The sequence below is a fragment of the Carettochelys insculpta genome, chromosome 11, assembly GCF_033958435.1.
Source record: "Carettochelys insculpta isolate YL-2023 chromosome 11, ASM3395843v1, whole genome shotgun sequence".
NCBI lineage: Eukaryota > Metazoa > Chordata > Testudines > Carettochelyidae > Carettochelys > Carettochelys insculpta.
In genome coordinates this window covers 22291970-22311949 of record NC_134147.1, presented here as the reverse complement: position 1 = coordinate 22311949, position 19980 = coordinate 22291970, and the positions used below count along the sequence as shown (strand labels likewise).

Genomic DNA, 19980 nt, shown 5'->3' with positions numbered 1-19980 from the left:
AGTTTATTTAAGAACATGAAACAACAACAAAATGCTAATTACGACTAACTATAACTATCTCTATATTTATATTGACTAATGTTGCCGCGACGCAATGATGGTAAGATTGAACGAGGATAGGTGGTCGAATGGGTTCGTCGCTGATGAGGGGGGCTGGGGCCCTCCTGGGGTATCCCAAGGACCCGGTCAGACCCTGCTGCGACCCCGCCAGTGGACGGCAGGCGAGAGCTCCGACCGGGAAGATGCACGTGACCCCGCCCAGATAGCACCCGGGAGGAAGGAGCTAGCAGAGGTGGAGAGAGCGAGAGAAAGGAAAAATCCGGGACAAGAGAGTGCTAGTGCAAACAAACTCGCTGTGTTTATTAAGTACAACTATCTATTAACACTATCTATATGGTATTATGCTATGCTATATTGAACTAGTCTCTAATCTATTATACTATACCATACTATACCCATATATACAAATATACATCGATTAAAGAGAGTGGGAAAATAAAATTAAGTGTTCAGATTCTCAAGCCACTGGACGAGCGGGTGGTACCACGTCCCGTCACCTTCAATTATTTTATATATAAACTCGGAAAACAATAAATAACTACTAAATAAAAATTCTGTGGGTAGGGGCGCTACTCCCTACCCGCGTAGGTAGCAAGTGAATTTGAGCAATAAGATTAGGCTGGGGTAATCAATTATCCTTATGCTACTTATTTATCTATATTTTAATTGTCTATACTACTTATTCATCTTAATACTATCAGTACCAATAATACTATTTAATGTTAATCTTTACATTTATATTACATAGGAAAACCTGGCCTGGGCCTTTAGGCCTGGCCTATCCAAAGTTAAATAAAAGATGACAAGTCCGGTAGTCTTTATTCAAAGTAGGTAGTAAAGTCCAGTAGTCATTTTAAGGTAAATTGTCTAATCCGGTGTTTGTCGTATTTAGGTGAAGTCAGTAAATTGTAATAGAGTAGTCAATACATGAAAGGTCAGTTCGTATGGCGGGAGTGATATTACCACAGCTTGTCCGGCGAGATGTCCAGTTTAGGTAAGGTTGTCACGTCTCAATATGGGGGCGGTACGCAGGCGGTGGAATGGCCAGAGGAGCGGCAGCAGCAGCAAGATGGCGTTGGTGGGCTTCCGGTTTCCTCACTGGGTAATCAGTACCCATGGCTGAAGCCACAGGCCAGTTCGCCACCCAGTGAGTATGCCAAGAAGCCCACTTGCCGCTCCTAGAAGCAAACGCGGTGCTTGGGTGCGGAGAGGCGCTTGGGCAACGGCACCGTTTCACAGCTGACAGGCTCTCCCCCTGAGGGGAGCTGCAGCTGCGGTGTTTCAGCTCAGGAGCAGCGCCACCTGAAGGGCAGGCGCCGCAGTGAATTCAGCTCTTCGCTCTATTGAGCTAGCCTCAGGATCAGCGGACGCCTGGCAGCCAACGCTCTCCTGTATAGGGTCTGTGGAGTCCTTGTCCCAGCACCCAAGGGTCGGGGACTGAGCTGTCAGCTCAGAATTTATAGAGAGTTCTCATGATTATTCATTAGCTCATTTTAATATCCATGATTCTACACCAAGGTTTTCAAACAGGTCCTCCTTTCGGCCGAAGGCTCTGGAAACCCTTCAGCCTCGGCCAATTGGAGGACTCCATTTCAAACCTGGCTTCATGAATTATTCCTGACTTCAGGTTACCGGGGAAACCAACTGACTCAGAGTGACCGTTGCAGGGGCTGCTAAATGGCAGCCTATGAGACTTTAGATTTTTCATGTGCATGCATTGATGTTTAATGGCCAAAGGCTTGCTTCCCCTGACCCACGGGGGCGATGATGCCCAAGGGATAGATGGAAAAATTGCTGACAAATGTAACTAAACACTTAAAAGTATTATAGGATCCATTGTGTAATCCTGTATTGAAATCTTTATTTATCTGGAAGGCAAATGTGAAATAATTAGAAGTAAAATAGGAGAATTGGGGTAGGTCTTAAAATCCCTTTACGCTTCCTTAAAAGGTGGGGCGAGGGTGCTACGCCTCACCTCCTACCTGGGGCCGGGTTGCTACTCCGGCCCAAAGGTGGTTGGTGCTGGAGAGGACGTGGCTATCTACCAAAAGCCCAACCTGATTGGCCGGGAGCCCTTGCACTCACTCCGGGTTTAAATGGAAGCAGGGAGGCCAATAATTGGCTAGGCCAGGAAACCCGGCTACTATTTGGAAGGGTAAAGGCAAGTATTGCTGCGCAACCAGTGGTTTCTCTCTGCTTGGTGGCCAAAATAGTGCGGGCAAGCCGGGCACTAGGACCCACGGTTCCCCGGGGGGACCCAACCACCCCACCGAGCAGGAGAAGGGTGCAGTCGTTGATGGGGGGCAATGCAAGCGCACCCAAGGTCCACTCTATTCCCTTAGCAGGTAGTGGCCGGAACGGGAAGCGAGGCTCAGGCACAGATTAAAGGGTGCAATTAATAACTGATTTATTAATAATAAAAAACAACAGGAAACAGACAACAGAACGTACACTAATCTATATTAACTACTAATTTAACTGTACTTAACTCACAATTATTATTTTACACTCCATGAGGATCACCTGTATGGTTGACTTTATTTATCCGCAAAGCAAGAAATTTGATTAGTAAATTGGGGAAAGGAAGGAAGGGTAAAGGGAATCTGGGCCGGGGTGCTACTGCTGACTCAAGTGGCTGGCGGTGGACGCTGCCAGGGATTCTACCTCAAGCCAACCTCCTTAAACCCCAGCCTTTTCCCTGGGACCTTATGACCCACACTGGGATAAATATAAGGGGAAGGAGTGAAAGGAAAAGGGGACAAGGTGGCTTTGTTTATGCCTTGCGGCACCAAGTTAAGATTGTACTTTAGTAGCTCTATTTAACTAATAACTTTAATACTGCTATTTAATTAAGGGCTCTAATACTAAGACTGAAGATACAACTAATTATAACTAACTTTTTTAATCAAGTGTGTCCCCAGTTGGGCGTGTATGAGCTTTTTAGGCCCGGCTGTAAGGGGTCGGACCCCCGGGCTCTGCCCTCCCCCTGCCGGAAGATGGCACGGTGGTGAGTGCGACCCTCTGCCCCCCCAGCAGGGGTCCCGGTGCCCACAACTATAGGAGTATCTCTTGAAGTGTCAAATCCAGTGGAAAAAAGACCGGGGCCTTGTCATGGGTCTAATAAATAAAGTTACGTGTCTTGTCGGTTGGTAGGTGTCCAATCCGGTGTGTTGTCCGGTCCAGGTAGGGTTGTCTTGTCCGGTAGGTTGTGTCAATTAGGGAGCGATGCGGGCGGTGTAACGGCGAGAGGAGCAGCAGTGATAACACGGTGTTAGTGGGCTCCTGGTTTCCCTGCCGGGTACGCAGTACCCGCGGCCAGAGCTGCGGGCCAGTTCGCCACCCGACAGGTGTGCCGAGGAGCCCACTTGTTGCTCCTCGAAGGAAGCGCTCCGCTTGTGAGTGGTGAGGCGCGCTGCGGCACTGGCGCCGCTTCTGGGCCGCTGGTCCACTCAGGCCTTGGTCAGCTGTGGTCGCAGCAGATGCTGCGAACGCTGAGGTGATTTCAGCTTCTTTGGCCTGAGCCTGACTTGAGGGTCTAGCAGACGCAGCTTGTGCTGCCACGCTTCCCTGTGCTGGGTAACAGAGTTCTCGTCTGTATCCCCAAGGACTGCAGAATGGACTGACAGCCCTGAATTTATAGCACAAACTCATGATTATTCATTACCTGATTACCATATCCAAAATTCTATGCAGGTGTTTTCAAACAGGTCCTCTTCTTGGCTGAAAGTGCTAGAAAAGCTTATCTTGGGCCAATCAGAGGACTCTATTTCAAACCTGCATCCATGAATAATTCATGAGTTCAGGTTACCGGGGAAACTAACTGGCTCAGAGTGACCATGGCGGTGGGGAGGGGGGGGCCTGCTAAATGGCAGCCTATGAGACTTTAGATTTTTCCATGTACCTGCATTGATTTTTACACTGCAACAGGCTTGTTTCCCCTGACACACGGGGACGATAATGCCCCAGGGATTAAAAATCCCTGACAAGTATGGGTAAAGGGAGGTAATGCCTCCACCTTTATAGTATACAATTAAACAAATATAGTACAGCAATGGAAGATAGATTTCTAATTACTAATACTTAAATACTTGATACTACTAATACTAATTAACATAATAACAATAAAGTGTGAGCATAGTTTGATTGTTTGAATGTGGGTTTCTAGGCCTGGCCCTGAGGGGTCGGGCCCCCCGGGCACTGCCCTCCCCCTGCCAAAGGAAGGCACGACAAGGGAATGACCCTCATCCCCCTATGAGGGGTCCTGGTACCCTAGTCGATTTAGTTTTTCCCCTTGAATATATGTGAAGTGACAATATTGGTGATGCGGCTCCAGGCTACGCCACTGGCCTAATAGGAATTTTACGTGTTTGTGCAGTCGAATCCGGTGCTTGTCAAATCCAGTAGTGAAGTCTGGTCAAAGGTAAGTCGTCTGTCGTTCAAAGTGGTGTGGGCGATGGCATTACAGGAGCGCTGATGACGGTGCAAGATGGCAGACCCCAGGTTACGCTACCAGGTATGCAGTACCCCCCACCGAAACGGGGGGCCAGTTCGCCACCTGGCAGCTTGGCCAAAGGGTCTGCTTGTCGCTCCTAGACGGAAACGTGCCGCTGGAGAGCGCTGCTTCTGGGCCACTGGGCCACACAGGTAGGTTAAATGCTGTCGTGATTTCAGGCAGCTATGGCCAGCGTTGCCAGGAGCGGCGAACGCTGCCATGATTTCAGCTCTTCGGCTTAAGCCTGACCTCAGGGTTCAGTGGACGCAGCAGAGCTGCCACACTCCCCTGTGCTGGGTCACAAAGTCCTTGCCTGCGTCCCCAAGGGCCGCGGGACTGCAGGCGAGTCCTGCTTTTATCCTCTGTCCTTATGCATAATTCATGAGGTAATTATAATGCAAAAATTCCATGCACCTGTTTTCACTCAGGTCCTCTGAGGCTCCGAAGGTGCTAGAAAGTTTCACCTTGGGCCAATCAGAGGCCTGGAATTTAAACCTGTGATCATGAATAATTCATGAGTTCAGGTTACCGGGGAAACCAACTGACTCAGAGTGACCGTTGGGGCGGGGGGGCTGTTAAATGGCAGCCTATGAGACTTTAGATTTTTCATGTGCCTGCATTGATGTTTTACAGCCAAAGGCTTGTTTTCCCTGGCCCACGGGGACAAATATGCCCAAGGGATGGTAAAAATCCCTGACACTTGCCACTGGACCTGAGTGAAAACTATGTACAGTGATTGAATTTTGATGTGGCAGTTGATTACTACTGAAAATCAGTTATAATACAAGCCAATGGGGAAATGAATGTACATGATTAAACAATTAATAAAGCAATTTATAAACAAATTTAAACAATTTCCATGATCAGTCTGATGAGTATTAACCAGTAATCCAGCGCATAAATAATTAAATAAGGAATTAATAAGGTAAAAGAGAGGGAATGTGTGGGCATACAACATGCATAAATGACGATGAGCGGGGCTGAATAGATTTAAAAATAGGGTAGCAGCCTTGATTATTTGACGCACATGAGCCTGAAGCCTGCTTTAGATGCCAAAATCCTACTGAGTCAAAATACAAGTAAGTGCCTAAAATGCACGGGCAGCTTTAAAAATGCTAGCTTTGGCCTTTTTACATACCGATTTCCGTGCCTATGGGTGCTCCTGTTGTATTTAAATAGATTATAAATAGTTATATTACACTTAGATCCTAAGTCAAACTTAAACTGGACATCATTCAATAGCTATGTATAAAATACTCAAGTAGCATTTGTAAACCAGTAATAATATATGGAATGATTTGGTCTTACTCTAGAAGCAGTAAGTCTGGACCTGGCACCATTTAAAGAAAAATTGCTATGGCTCTTAATAGGACTGATTTTAAAATATAATAAATATGACTTTTAAAAAATATTGGACTTGTAAGACCAGAATCCTATGAAAAAGTAAAATTAAGTACCATTGAGGAATAGTGTGTGTATTTTAAGTTCTTTTTCCTTTTCTACGCTCTTCATGATTTTTATTTAATGCAGTACTAGTTCTCACTTTTATTTCATGTGTTAGAAAAGAAGTCATATAATTAGAGTTTCTGTTCATATAAATATCAAAACTGGTAGTTACAAAAAGTTAATTGGACAAATTTAATGAAAGAAAGGAACAAAATACACAAAACACAAATATTGCCATCCTAGTTAAATATTTAGTAATAATAAAATGAGTAGAAGCTTACAGCTGCTCTTGCTTGTGGTATGATTTCCTTGAGACTCAATGCTAACTTTAAAGAGAAAAAACCCTTTTTTCTAGGACAACTGAAGCATAATTTTGCTTTTTTTGCTTCAGTATTTTCCCAGTTAGGAAACCTTCTCAATATCCAAAATCATTGACACAGTTACTGGTTCCTCCTTTCCCCACTTCCCCCTTAACAATCCACCAGATGCTGTATCTAAGCTTACATGCCAATGTTCAGCACTATCATGATACAGGCAGCAGTAGCCCACTTTTGACATGCAACCTTTACTCCCACAAAGTGGTGGTTGACAGCGGCCGGTGGTTTCCCCCCGCGACTTAGTGGCCAATTAAAGTGCGGGCGAGCTGGGGCCAGAACCCAGGGTCCTTGAAGAAAAGGGAATCCCACCACCCACCGGCAGGAGGAGCAACGCAGTCACTTGAAGGAGCAATGGAATCCCACCTAAGGTCCACCCTCCCTTGGCAGGCAAGCACCCAATCAGAGAGAGAAGACAACAACACCAGTTTAGAGTATAATTAACAAGAAATTTATTAACATAAATAACAACATGCAAAAACACAACAACAATAATAACATAAACACATAAACCAGTTCATTAACTCTAAGCTTAACTATATTCAACTTACTACTATAAACATGTAATCCATCTTGGAATCCAGCAGTGTCCTCAAAGGAAAGTATGACTGTTAGAGTGGAAATGGGAGGAAGGGAAGGGAAGGGAATCTGGACCAGGACGCTAACCCCGGCCCAAGTGACCAGTGGTGGAAGCCGCCGGGTCTCTTTTATCCACAGTCGGCTCCCTAACCCCAGTCTTTTCCCGGGGCTTTTGCCCACTCGGGAGAAATATACAAGGGAACAGTAAAGGAGAAGTACTTATTATCTACTTATCTTAAACAATCTTATCATTAAAACAGTCTACACAAACAACAAGCTAGTGCTAAACAGTCTATATAACTACTAACATAAAATGATTTTAACCAAGTGTGGCTTGTAACATAGTGTAGGCTAGATAGGCCCGGCCGTATGGGGTCAGGCCCCCAGGCACTGCCCTCCCCCCATCGAAGAAAGGCACAGCGAAGGTTACGTTCCTTCACTCCCCTGTAAGGGGTCCTGGTGTCTACCAGTGTCTCTAAATAAATGTGTGAGTTTGTATGTGAGGCCTGGCTGAGCCGTAGGCCTTATTGGTTTTACGTGTCCGACAAATAAGGTGTCTGATCCAGGTTGTAGGTCAAATCCGATTGGCTGTCCAGTCCAGTAGAACGATTGGCTTGAGTGCAATGGTGAGCAAGGAGCAAAGATGTCGCCGCCGGTGGCGGGCTCTGGGTTTCAACGGCTGGGTACGCAGTACCTTACCCCAGGGGTGATGCCAGTTCGCCACCCAGCCGATCCGCCACAGAGCCCGCTTGCCGCCTATAGTTGTTAGGCTCTAGGTTTCACTAGACAAGCACGCAGTACCACGTCCTATGGGCAAGGCCAGTTCGCCACTTGTCTGATCCACCTTAGGGCTGTCAAGGCAAAAGCCAGTACACTATTACCGCAGCGGGCGAACCCTGCTAGGTAGTGCTGGCAGTGATTTACAAGCTCTTTGAATAGCAGGCGCGCTTTGAAAAGACTGGCGCTCTTCGCAAAGACTGGAGCTCTTCGCAAAGACTGGAGCTCCTCGAAAAGACTTTTCAGATCTTCTCAGGCAGGCAGATCCCCCCCACCGCAGACTGACTCTGGGTGCTGTGCTGCGCTGTCTTTTATACAGTGTTCTCATGTATGAGTCATTAGGTGATTTTAATATTCATGATTCTGTTCACGGTTTTCAACTAGGTCCTCTCTCTTGGTCAAAGCTTCTAGAAGCTGGCAGGAGCCTGCTCCTTTCGACCAATCAGAGCGCTCTGTTTGGATCCTAGTTTTGTGGATTCAAATTACCGGGGAAGCTAACTGTCCTAAAAGGGCCGTGAGTGGGGCCACAAGATGGCGGCCTATAAGCTTTTAGTTTGCCCATGTTTCTGTATAGATTTTACCTCAGCCAGAGGCTTGTTTCCCCTGACACACGGGGGCGATTATGTCCTAGAGATAAAAATCCCCGACAGCGGTGAAGACCATGAAGCTAAAATCCTCTTCGCTACTATCCACTGTATAGTCAATCAAAATAAAGACACTCTCATTCTCCTCCATACCAGCCCCTGAGCCTGGCAGGACAGGAATTTTGTGAGCTCCCCTAGACTCAGGGAGAGGGTCAAACATGAGAGGTTCAGTGTGGGAGGGGGCTGACAGGAAACAGGCTTGGGGTGTGACGTCTGGGTGGGAGGAAGGGTGCAGGAGCAGGCTGGGAATTGGGCCTGCGTGGAAGTGGGGTGCAGGAGGAGGGAGAGGGTTCTGGGGGAGGTAGGGCCTGGTTGATTGGAGGGAGTACTTCCCTGGTTCAGCTTCTTGGGAGGGCACACATGGCTACCTGTCCCTCGCCACTCCCAGGAACCACCCTCTGCCCCCACCAGGCAGAGCCTGTTGGCTGAATCTGGCTCTGACTTGCCTAACTCCAGTCTGCAAGGCTTGGAGCTCTGTGTTCCCCACCCCACAGCAGGCCCTATGCTTGGGAGCAGAGCCCCCAAGCCTTGGGGGTTAGATTCAGGCAAGCTGCAGGCTGGATTCAGACTGTGGTCCTGGGCTCTCTACCCCAACTTAGGGTAAATCTATATTTACCTGGAGATTGGCGCAGGCAGATCAGGCCTCTAGAGTTTGATTCTGCCTTATGTGTGAAGACGTGGTAAAATTGAGCTCTACCATCAAACCTAGTACACCATGCGCAGGGACACCAGCGCAAGCCTGAAGAGACCTGGACTGCACTAGGGCAGAATGTCAATATTGATACATCCATTTTAGCTATACTAATGGCATAGCTAGAATTGTGTATCTGAGATCAACTTTGTTCCCTAGTGTAGATCTAGCCTTAGATGGTTAGTCTAAATATCTGTTAGTCTATAAGGTTCCACAGGACTTCTTGTTGTTTCTTAGACTGTTGTGGCTTATCCAGTGTCTGCAATAGCAGTCTCAACCACTGTTTCTCAACCTTTTTTGATAAAGTACCCTTTTAAAAAAAGTACCCCCCCCAACTTCTCTCACGTACCCCCTAAGGCTACCAAGTGCCATTTAACCTTTCCAGATTATTGTACCATTTTCAGGATTCAGCTTTGTTTTGCATACCACCAAGTTACACCTCACTTGAAACTGCTTACATACAAAAACATGCAAAAAATATCAGAGATGACTACTACTACATGCTGACTTTCTACCATCTTATTATCAAAGAAATTAATTGGAATAGAAATAGTGTACTTACATTTCAGTGCAAGGCATATGAAGCAGTAGAAACAAGTCATTGTTTGGATGAGCATTTATATTGTACTAACTTTACTAACTAGTGGTTTTTTTATGTAGCCTGTTGTAAAACTAGGCAAATATGTAGATGAATTGATGTACCCTGGGTCAGTGTACCCCCAGCGGTACACATACCCCTGGTTGAGAAAAACTAGTTGAGACCAGTGATTTGTAAACTGTGTTCCATGAACTCGCAGGTGTGCCATGAGTGTTTTGGAAAAAGATACGGATGGTATATATTAATACGAGCTACCATGTTACTTCTTCATTGCTATGATACCTGATTAAATTACTTCATTTTTTTTTTTTTTGCTGTATATGTTGCTGTTGTTTTTTTCTTCCCTGAATTTTTTTGAAGAAAATTTTCATAGGAGTTCTGCGTTAAAAATATTAGTGTTTGGTCTCAAAACATTTAAGAAACACTGATTTAGATTGTAAATAACATAGGATACTTCTACCATTTTTGTGTCTACCAGGGAGGCAAATATTTTTTAAAAATCAAAAAGAAAATTTGTTCTTTTTAGGAGCTAATTTGCTTGTCAATTAAAGTTCTCTGTGAAAATCTATTTATGTTTAAGCATTGGTGTAATCTTTAGCTGAAAGCAGTGAGCTATATCAGCATTCCATTCCTGTACATCTGTTGCAGGCAGCTGAAGAGAGTCTGTTTCTGACCTTTTGCCCCACAAAATACTGGAAGCAAACCAAGGAATACCCTATATGGTATCTTTGTCAGTCCAAGTTAAATATTGCTGCTAGTTTTGCTGTAACAAAAAGCATCTGCCAGTCTTATTGTATAAAACAATTATTTAATTTTTAAAAATGTGGTAGCTGATGTGTATTACAGAAAATGTACATATTTACAGAGATCATATCTGGTTATCTTCAAATGGGTTCTGTATAATAAACATTTCATAATTCCACATGGTTATCAGTGTCTGCTGACTTGCATAGGGGACAGATGATTCATGATCTAACCATGGGTGTTAGTGGCCCATCCAGTTGCTTCATTCTTGAATTCATTCAGGGTGGGAAACAAGTGTTGCTTCTTATATATACGCTTATGTTTCTTAGCAGTTGAGATTCAAAACACAAGGAAGAGAACTGCTATAACTATTACATGAATTTATTAATTCCTTATTTGTGGTACAAAACCTACTTGACCACAAATTCGTCATGTAGGCATGTAATATACTACACATATAAAAAGTATAAATGTACACAATTTGCAAAACACAGTTTTTTCTTTTCAGAAAGTTATTCAAGGTATTTTCCCTTCATGTTTTAATTCACCTATTTTTCTCCTTTCTTAGAATCAGTATTAAAGATAAAAATCAAAGCATGTCCCAAACTGTACAGAACCATTAATTTTGTAAAAGTTTGTTTTGTTTTCCAGATATATTACGGTAACAATTCCATATCAAACTAATAACTAATTTTTAATTTTACACTGTTCTCCTTAATTCTAAAAATTAACTTTACAATTAAATGACTGGTTGTAAATCACAGTCACCTCTTGGTTAATGCAAAATATTTATTGGAATTAAGAGATTAATCATGATTAATCACACTGTTAAACAATAGAATACCAGTTGCAATTTATTACATGTTTTAGATGTTCTACATTTTCAGTATTTATTTCAATTACAACAGAAGAAAAAGTATACAGTGCTCACTTAATATTATTTTGATATTTTAGGACCAGTGCTCAAATCCTTCTAACAGGCCAGCAGCCAACTGCCTCTGGCAGAGCTCCAAGGGGAGGTGTGTTTCCATGTGTCTCTCCAAGTGGCTCTCGGCATACATGCACCTCCTTCTTGTGCATCCCCCAGATCTGCTAGCTGGCCCCAGGTGACTTTTTTTAAACCTCTCCAGGGCGCCTTCAATGCCACCATCAGCAGCACGGTGAGACTACAGTGGCTTCTGGATGTTAGTTCTGTGCCACTGCCATCACATCCCTCTGGCATGTGCAGAGCCATCAAATCCACAGGAGTTCAGAGCAGCTGCCTTGCCCCACACTTTGGTGTGGGAGGAGGCACACAGTGGCTGCCCCAAACATCTTATGAATGGGATGGTTCCCCATTGTCATCTTAGTTTGCAGGGCCCTGGGCAGGGTAGCACCAGCAGCGGGGGTGCCCCCCCACCCCTTACTGTGGCAGCAGGAGCTTCAGTGAAGCAGAACTATGCAGCAGCTTGCTCTGCTGCCATCTCCCACGCCAACCCACACTGGAGGTGGGGCACTCTGCTTCCCACTGCCATGGTGAAGCAGAGTGTCCAAGTTGGCTTGGGAGATGGTGGTGGAGCAGAGCAAAGGCTGCTGCAGTACACCGATTCCCTGCAGCTCCAGCCACTGCAGTGAGTAGGGGGAGGATCTGATCTCTCCTGGTGTCCCAGGGCAGGCTCTCTAGTAATCCCTGAGGCCACATCTCTTGTGGGAGGAGGCTTGGGGGAATGGGTGCAATGGTAGAAAGAGGTTGGAGCACAGGCAGGATGATGATGGAGCAGGGGCTGGACTTAGGGGAAGGGTACAGAAACCCTCCCACTGTTGCAGGGCGTCACACACCATCAGCCATGTGTGGGCAGGATTGTGGAACTGCTTGGGCTGCAGAAGGCCCTCCAGATTGAGAGTTTGGGACCCATACTGTACACTTTTCTTCTGTGTTGTCATTGAAATCAATGTATTTGAAAATGCAAATATAAAAATATATAAAAAATATAAAAATATAAACATGTTTATAATAAATGGTATTCTATTATTGTTAAACAATGTGATTAATATGTTTTTACAGTCTTACTTTAAATATTTAAATATTTCTTCCTATTTACATAAAGGCATTTATAATACACTGGTGAATGGGTGGTACTCTCTCTCTTATCTTTTGTAACTTCAGTTTCTCGTAAGTGACTTTTGTCCTGATCCTGCAATTAAGGAGTGAAGAGATTTAAAGACAGTTTGTTTCATCCAGAATTAATTTTGGACAAGCAAACTCATTTTAAATCCCTAAATTACCTTGCAGAATTGTTATTCTATTGATGCTGACACGTCGTCCCTCATTCCTATATTGTGTTCCTCAGTCTTTATACAGTTGGTGCTAGGTCTCCAGCCACAAACTAATTTTGTATTTGTTGCATTTACCTTTCCATGTGTACTAGAAAGATCTCTACAAAAGATGTCAATATCCTTCATAAGACAGTATTTTGAACAGCTATTCAGAGCACTTGGTAACGTGTCTTTTCCATTTAGTCCATTGAAAGAAACCAGCATGTACTTGTGCAGAGAGGACATGTTTTTCACATCACTGCAGAAGAAGTTAAATGCAAGAGTGAACATACACTCTGACTTATCTTTGTGGTTTCCTATGCTTTTGTGGCAAACAGCATTGCACTCACTACTGGTATAGCTTGAAACGAGGAAAATCACCTTATCTGCAACTTCTTTTTGAAAAGCCAGCCATTGTACTGGGCCCTGTTCAGCAATTCTCCTTTTCTGCCACATATCAATAACAACATCACAGTGACAGTGCTTGTGAAGAAAATCAGCAAATGCCAGGACAGTATGATGAAAACAGACTTCTTTTGGATATATAAGCAGTACTTTAACAGGTTGTAGCTTTGTATCTGTTATTTAAAAAAAAAAAAAAAGAAAAGAAAAGTAAATACCATATTGAATTTAAACATTTTAGAAGCAAATTAAAATCAACATTTGAATGATTCCCTAAACTTCATACAGAGGATGTAGTAGATACTGGTACAAAGAATATAAAGGCTCTGAAGGAGCTGGAAGATAGGAAGCAGACAGACAGGGGAGATCAGGAGAGAGCGAGCTGGAAGCTCCTAACTGAAGACTGTCAGTACCTGCAAAAAAGAGCAAGCCCTTACAAAAAACTGTATGTAGTTTGGCACTGGTAGTGGAACAAGTTTAGGTGACTAAAGGCAGACGTTACACAGCACTGTAAAGTTTCTAAACTTTATTTCAGTGGACAAGTGGACTCCAGGAAGCGGGAGCTGGCTGTGTGCCCCATCACATGTGGGGGTTTATCTGGCCCTGTCTGCGAGTGATACAGTTTGGTGACCCAGAGATGGGTCTACAGTGTCTGACTCAAAAGGAAGGAGAGGTGCAGAAGAGACTGCAGGCCTTTCGCCTGGCCCACCAGCCTGAAAGGCAGGCTCTGTTGGCTTGGCAGGCTGAGCAGCAACAGACTTTTACAGTGCTTCATTAAAGAACAGTCACCCGTGCAGCAGCAACTCCTCCAGCATACACACACTCTAGGCTCAGCCTCTGTAAAATGGCACCTGCTGATGACCCCCCAATGCTTTTCTTGGGCACCTTTGAGCATGAAGTGCTGGGTGGCCCAGGGCAACCTGGGTCCTGCAGCTAGCCCCATAGCTTGAAGGAGAAGCACAAGAGCCATACATGTTCCTGACAGATACTAAAGCTAGAGACTATGGTGTGGTGAAGGCAGTTCCATAGATGGGGGGGTGCATCCCCAAACCTTTCCCAGAAAATTGACAGCCTTGGCTATATGATGCTTGAGGCCCAATACCCAAATGCTGGGGCATATTTTGGATCAAGTGATCCTTGAACAGTTTGTGCAGGGGCTCCCAGATAGCGTGCAACTCTGTGTGCAGCAACATCTCCCCGGCACAAGTAGAAGCCACAGTCAAATTGACTGAGGAATAAGCAAAATTGGTGTTCCACCCAGGAGATCTAGAAGGAAGAAACTCTGAACAGCCCCCTAGGACACCAGTAGATGAGTGATGCAAACACCACAAGGAGGAACGCCCTAGTTGCTGAGGACAATTCGTATGCTGATGCTGTGAGGAAACGGCATAAGAGCTGGAACTGGGCAGTGATTTTTGCAGAGTTTTGTGCCTGGAGTGAGGTTTGAGGGGTATGGGTGTGCATGGGGGTGGAGAAAGAGATATGGGTTAGCCACAATCTCCATGTGAGTGGGGGAAAAGGCCCAGAGTGTGTTGGTGCAGACGGCTTCTGTCTACTTCCTTCTACACAGGCATTTAATAAAGCCATATCCCTGAAGAAAGGATGCAGGTCAACTGCATCCCCAGGGACAGGAAGTATCCTGTGCTCCAGCTGCCTCTGGAGGTCCAAAGAAGGTTTGCCTGGAAGCGGGTGGGGGTAGTCAAAGAATTGCCCTAACATGTGGTCCTGGGGGTGGATTGGAACCCTGTCCCAAAAGAAAAAGTGCGCATGCACAGGAGACCAATGGAGAGAGCAAGAGCAAGTGAACCAAAGTGTGGGAGCAAAGGATCCCCCATGATCCCAAGTGGACAAAGGGAATCCCTAGCTGGGATCGAAGCACTGTGGGCATGGTTGATGGGGTAACACAGTCCCTGGAATGGGACCACTCAGAGGAGAAGCCAATGGAAGCCCAAAGGGTAAAAACTCAAAAAGGGGAGGCCCAAACTCCCATAGACAGAGGCTCAGAACTGGAGACATGGGACAGCCTGGATTCAGTACATGCCAGCCCATGTCCCCCACCAGGAAAGGAAAGGGAATGTGTGGGGTGACCTGCCCAAGGTTTGACGGGTGTGATGACTTCTGGGTGAGCGTGTATTTTTTTTTTGGGGGGGGCAACCTCTGTGCACCTTCTGTGGGCAGGTGATGCCAGAACCACTAACTGATGAGCCTGGGGACCATCCGTGTGGGCAGTGAAGATGTCCCCAGAGAAACCTCACAGGCTGGGTTGAGTGAAATCTGGCATTGGCTTAAGGGGAGAGAAAATTGCAGGGTGCTGGTGCAAGAGCCTCTACCCTGTCTGCTTCAATCAAGGGGAGTGGATGAACTGGCCTGATGCTGGCCTGAGAATTGGCAACACTTGCCAGTCTGATGAGCCAAGGGCCTTAAAACCTGTGAAGGAGCCAGAGGGAGGGGGGCAGACAATAATGGAGCAGTCAGTTAGGGATGGAGGTGGAATTCCCCTAGCTAAAGGCTGACTCTGTCTGCAAAAAGAGAGCTTCTATAAACACTATAAGGTTTGGCACTGGAGGTGGGACATGCTTAGGTGAATAAAGACCCAAGTGTTACACACACCTGAAGTCTCCCTGAGCCTTATTTGGAGGACAGGGAGGAAAAGTGGGAGGGGCTGGCTGTGCAACAATGTCCAGCTAAGAGCCAAGATAATTAGTGTAGTAAGGACCATACCACAATTTTATTTCTCCATATTTCTGCAGTTCTAGTAGGTGAAATGTAGGATGGAAACTAGGAGGGCTAAGAGGGAAATTATCTAAAGTAACTTTCAGACCAGGTCAACACTACAGGTCAGATTAAGGTATGCAATTCCAGCAACATTAATTACGTAGCTGGAGTCGATGTACCTTAATTTAGGCTTCTGCACTGTCTCCACTAATGGAGGCGAACATTCCAGTTGACTTCCCTTACTCCTAACAAGGGGCAGGAGTATTGGTGCCAATGTGGGCATGCTGTGAGTTCAATTTAGCACATTCCTACCATGCACATGAAATCAAATTCCAGAAGATCGACTGCAGCATTGTCTATCTTCTCAGAAGTGTAGATGTGGCCTCAATATAGCTGAAGCAGGATAATTAAATGAAAATGGGTGGGTTTGCTGAGAGCTAAGAGGAAGCATTTGAGGAGGACAAGGACACAGTGGAGACTTTATGTGGTTTCTTTCCATCATTCATCACCAGAGGATGTTGGAGAGATACCCACTCTTTTCAAATTATAAAGATGATTCATTGTTTAAAATTATGGCACTAGGCTGGTTAGGAGGTGCTGAGTGAACTGATAAGATGAGCAGCAAAAAATTACCAGGAACTGATGAGCAAAGAGTTCTGAATGAGGAATCATGAGGCTAACAAAAATATAGCATCTAGTGCCTGTCAGAAGACGGGAGGCTAGTAAAATGTTGTGCTTATTTAAAAGCAAGGTTTCTAGGCTTATCCTGGGAATTACAGATAGGTGACTTTTACTTAAATGTGAGCTAAACCGGTTGAAACATTTACAGCTATAAAATACCTAGATTAATGTGATAGTATAGGGATAAGACAGACTGGGTTCCATACAGAAAAAAATCGTGGCACATTAGTATAACTCTTCACATCAACAACACAGTGTATTAAGGAAAGCAGCTAATAGGTATCATTCAGTTGGACTTCCTAAGAGCTGCTAATAAATTCCCTCACCACAGGCACTTAAGGAAAGTAGGCAGGCACAAGATAACAAGTAAAAGAAACTTTAAAAAGGAAAGCAAAGCACAGGAATAAATTAATCAGTTTTAAACATAGCAAAAAGTTGGGGAATATCAATGTTCCATACTACAACTGGTGTTTATTATATCATTTAACTCGAAAATGATGATCAGTAAGAGAGCAAGCAAAATTTGCAGATGACATTTATCTAGATTAGTCAAGATGGGTAAAAGCTGTCATGAGTATCAATGGGTGTGTCTACACAAGGAACTAACTTCAAAGCGAGGCACTACTTTGACGTAGCCAGCAGAGAGTCAACACACATTTTCCCATACTTCAAAGTTGACTTTGAGCCCAATTTTGACATCCTTACTCCATTCCTGGGAATGGAGTAGTGCCCTACTTCGAAGTTTAACTTCAAAGTAGGGTGTATGTAGATGATGTAAAAAGCCTTGGAGCATGGGCAGCACAATAGTGCTGAAAGCCCACAGTGACAAATATGAGGTCATGCCCATTGGAATGAGTAATTTTGGATAGGCATTTGGTGTGTTTGATTAAATACAATGAGAGATTAAAGAAAAAAAAAACTTTAGGCACCCTTGGGACAGCTCCATAAAAATTTCACGCTTCTGTTGTGAGGGTCTTTTAGTTCTATACAGGCTTTGCCTGAGGCAGTGCTTCTTACAAGTAGTGTCATCTGAGACTTTTTTACTTCTGGTTTGCACTTAATATATGTCTTCTTTTCCCAACCTGCCATTCTTCTGGCTTCTCTATAGACATGTATACAAAATAACCAATGAATCTAGCAATCCATGGAACTGGGCACAATTTGTGTGTTTTTTTTAAAAACTAGAGTTTTGTTTTATTTTTAAATATATAAATAATTATAGGATTGAACATTTACCCTGAAATAGATGTATGACTGAAGGGAGGGCTAAGAGTTTGCGAAGTAGGGATAATAGTAATGCTTGCTTATTTTGATATTTAAAAGACTTGCTATATAAACACACTGTGATGCTTTTAAAATGATCTGCCTAACTAAAAGAAAACTGAAGCAAAGATCAAAGAACATTAATGTTTAGCTTCTTCAAAAGTGAGAGTAATGGTCTTACCACTGTTCCTCCTGAAACATACTACAGCAGTAATCACACACACAATTACAAATAAAGCAGCAATGATGGAACACACATATCTTCCAAGTGAATCAAGTGAGATGGTTCCTAAAAGAGAAAGAACTATCAGTTTTTAAATGAGAAGCCGTTTCAATAATTGATTTAAAAGAATAAAAAGGACTTCTGGTTACTCAACAATTGAACTGAGCATTTCCAGCCTACCTACATGGAAGAGAAATTGTGCTAAAAGTTATGCAGAAATATTAACACTTGCTGAGGAACTTAAGAAACTCATTCTTTCCACTGAAGCAGATGCTGTCTCTATCCTCATCCTAGTCCCTTAAATTTCCTTCCATATTCCTGCCAGACACTGGAAAATACTTCCTCCTCCCAGCACATGCCATTCCATGGCCCATACCATCTCTCTGTTTTGCCAGCACTGACAGTTGTTAACTAGCTTTTAATTAAAGTAGTTGAAATAATCAGTGCATTTAGCATGAAAAACATTTTTGGAAGGAGTGCTGTAAGAGGAAGGATAATGAAAAACAAAAATAACCAAGGGCTGCAGAGGGACTAGAGGATCCTAGCATGCTCATTATCTGCTTAGCCTTCCTGTGCTGCCAGATATTGCTTAGGGTATGACCAAGACTGCCCATCCTGGTCATTCATGCAATTCTACAATCTTGTTGCGTTTTAATAACTTTTTTCTTCCACACACAGATAAGATGTTGGCCTATTGTTTAAAATCCCCCAGTCCCCAGCCTGGCACACTGATCTATCATCTTGCTGTCTATCCAGTCTCCCTTTCACCTGTCCAGTTTAAGTAGCCCTACTACAAGTTAAAACTGCTGCCATCACAGCTCATAGAGGCCTTGGAACACAAGCTTTTCTATCAAGTCAAGCCCCAGTCCCTAGGGAAGGATCTGTTAAAGAAGCCTCTAAAATTCAATTTGTATTTAATCAAATAGTAACTGTTCTATGCCTGAAAGCATAAGAGAGACAGAGGACATAGAGACAGAACAAATTGTAATTCCTACTTCATCTATGTTGAACACAAACAGATCTCAAGATAAATGCTCAACTAATCATTACCTTGGTTTTGAACACACTTTGTTAGGATTCCCTTGTGCCTTAGACAATCATTTGCACATGTGGAAAAATAAGGAATTATCTGAAGAAAGAAAAGTACAAGAATAAAATAAATCTAATGTGCAGACAAATGCAGATTTATTATTCTTTCCTGTTTCTTTTATCCCACTTGGTGCTTTGGTGTCCTGTTTGGACTACTGAATTTCTTAAAGGGACTTTACCAGGTGAAAATACATAAATTTACAAAGTACTTTCCTTATTAATAAACATATGACTGAAACTTGAAGAGAAATTTCTCTCTGTTGTTTATGGTGCTGGCTTATCTTGAGCATAACCATGCTACTGCAATTTCCGGACTGCAAACACTAATTGGGAGTGTTTAAATAAAAAAATGTTAAAATTAAATAATTTTAGAATGAGTTTCATTGAACCACTTTTTTTAATTTTAGTAATTCCAATAAAACCTAGATTTGGACTTAAACTGCTTGTATTGATTTAAATTATGTGCATGGATAACAGGACTAAAGAACCCAGTATATGTGTCTTCTTAGGTTAAAAGGCAAAATACAATATTAACATATTCTCTTTATGAAGCTGCACTTTACAAGAGTCAAAGCCTTTCTAAGGCTATAGGTTATCTATATACTGGGAAATGAATTTGCAATTGACTGGAGTTGAGATCAGATTAGTCTTTATTAATCGCAAATTGGCTGCTAATCAGTCATAGGTAGACCTTAGTTTGCATACTAATAGTTTATATGCCAACACATTTTGTGTCCCTGCTGAAATCAAGGGAAAATTGCCATTAGTTTCTATGGCACAGCTTATCCCACAGCTACCGCTGTGTATACACAGACAGAAAACATGAACCCAAACTTAAATGGACCTATTTAGTATCCAGTCATTTGTAGAAGTTTTAAAGAATAAAGTTGAACTCCAAATAATCCAT

At 43.6% G+C, this 19980-nt stretch overlaps 1 protein-coding gene across 2 annotated transcripts in view; it reads right to left on the bottom strand.

The window, feature by feature from the left end:
• Positions 1-1078: 1078 nt before the first annotated feature.
• IL17RB (interleukin 17 receptor B) overlaps positions 1079-19980 on the bottom strand; it is a 29008-nt gene continuing 10106 nt past the window's right edge. For both annotated transcript variants that reach the window (XM_075006087.1, XM_075006086.1), the window contains 3 exons: positions 19035-19113; positions 17943-18050; positions 1079-13278 (listed from right to left, as the gene is read on the bottom strand). In XM_075006087.1, coding sequence (XP_074862188.1) covers positions 12683-13278; positions 17943-18050; positions 19035-19113 — 783 coding nt within the window. In that variant the 3' untranslated portion in view covers positions 1079-12682. The remainder of the gene's footprint in view (positions 13279-17942; positions 18051-19034; positions 19114-19980) is intronic.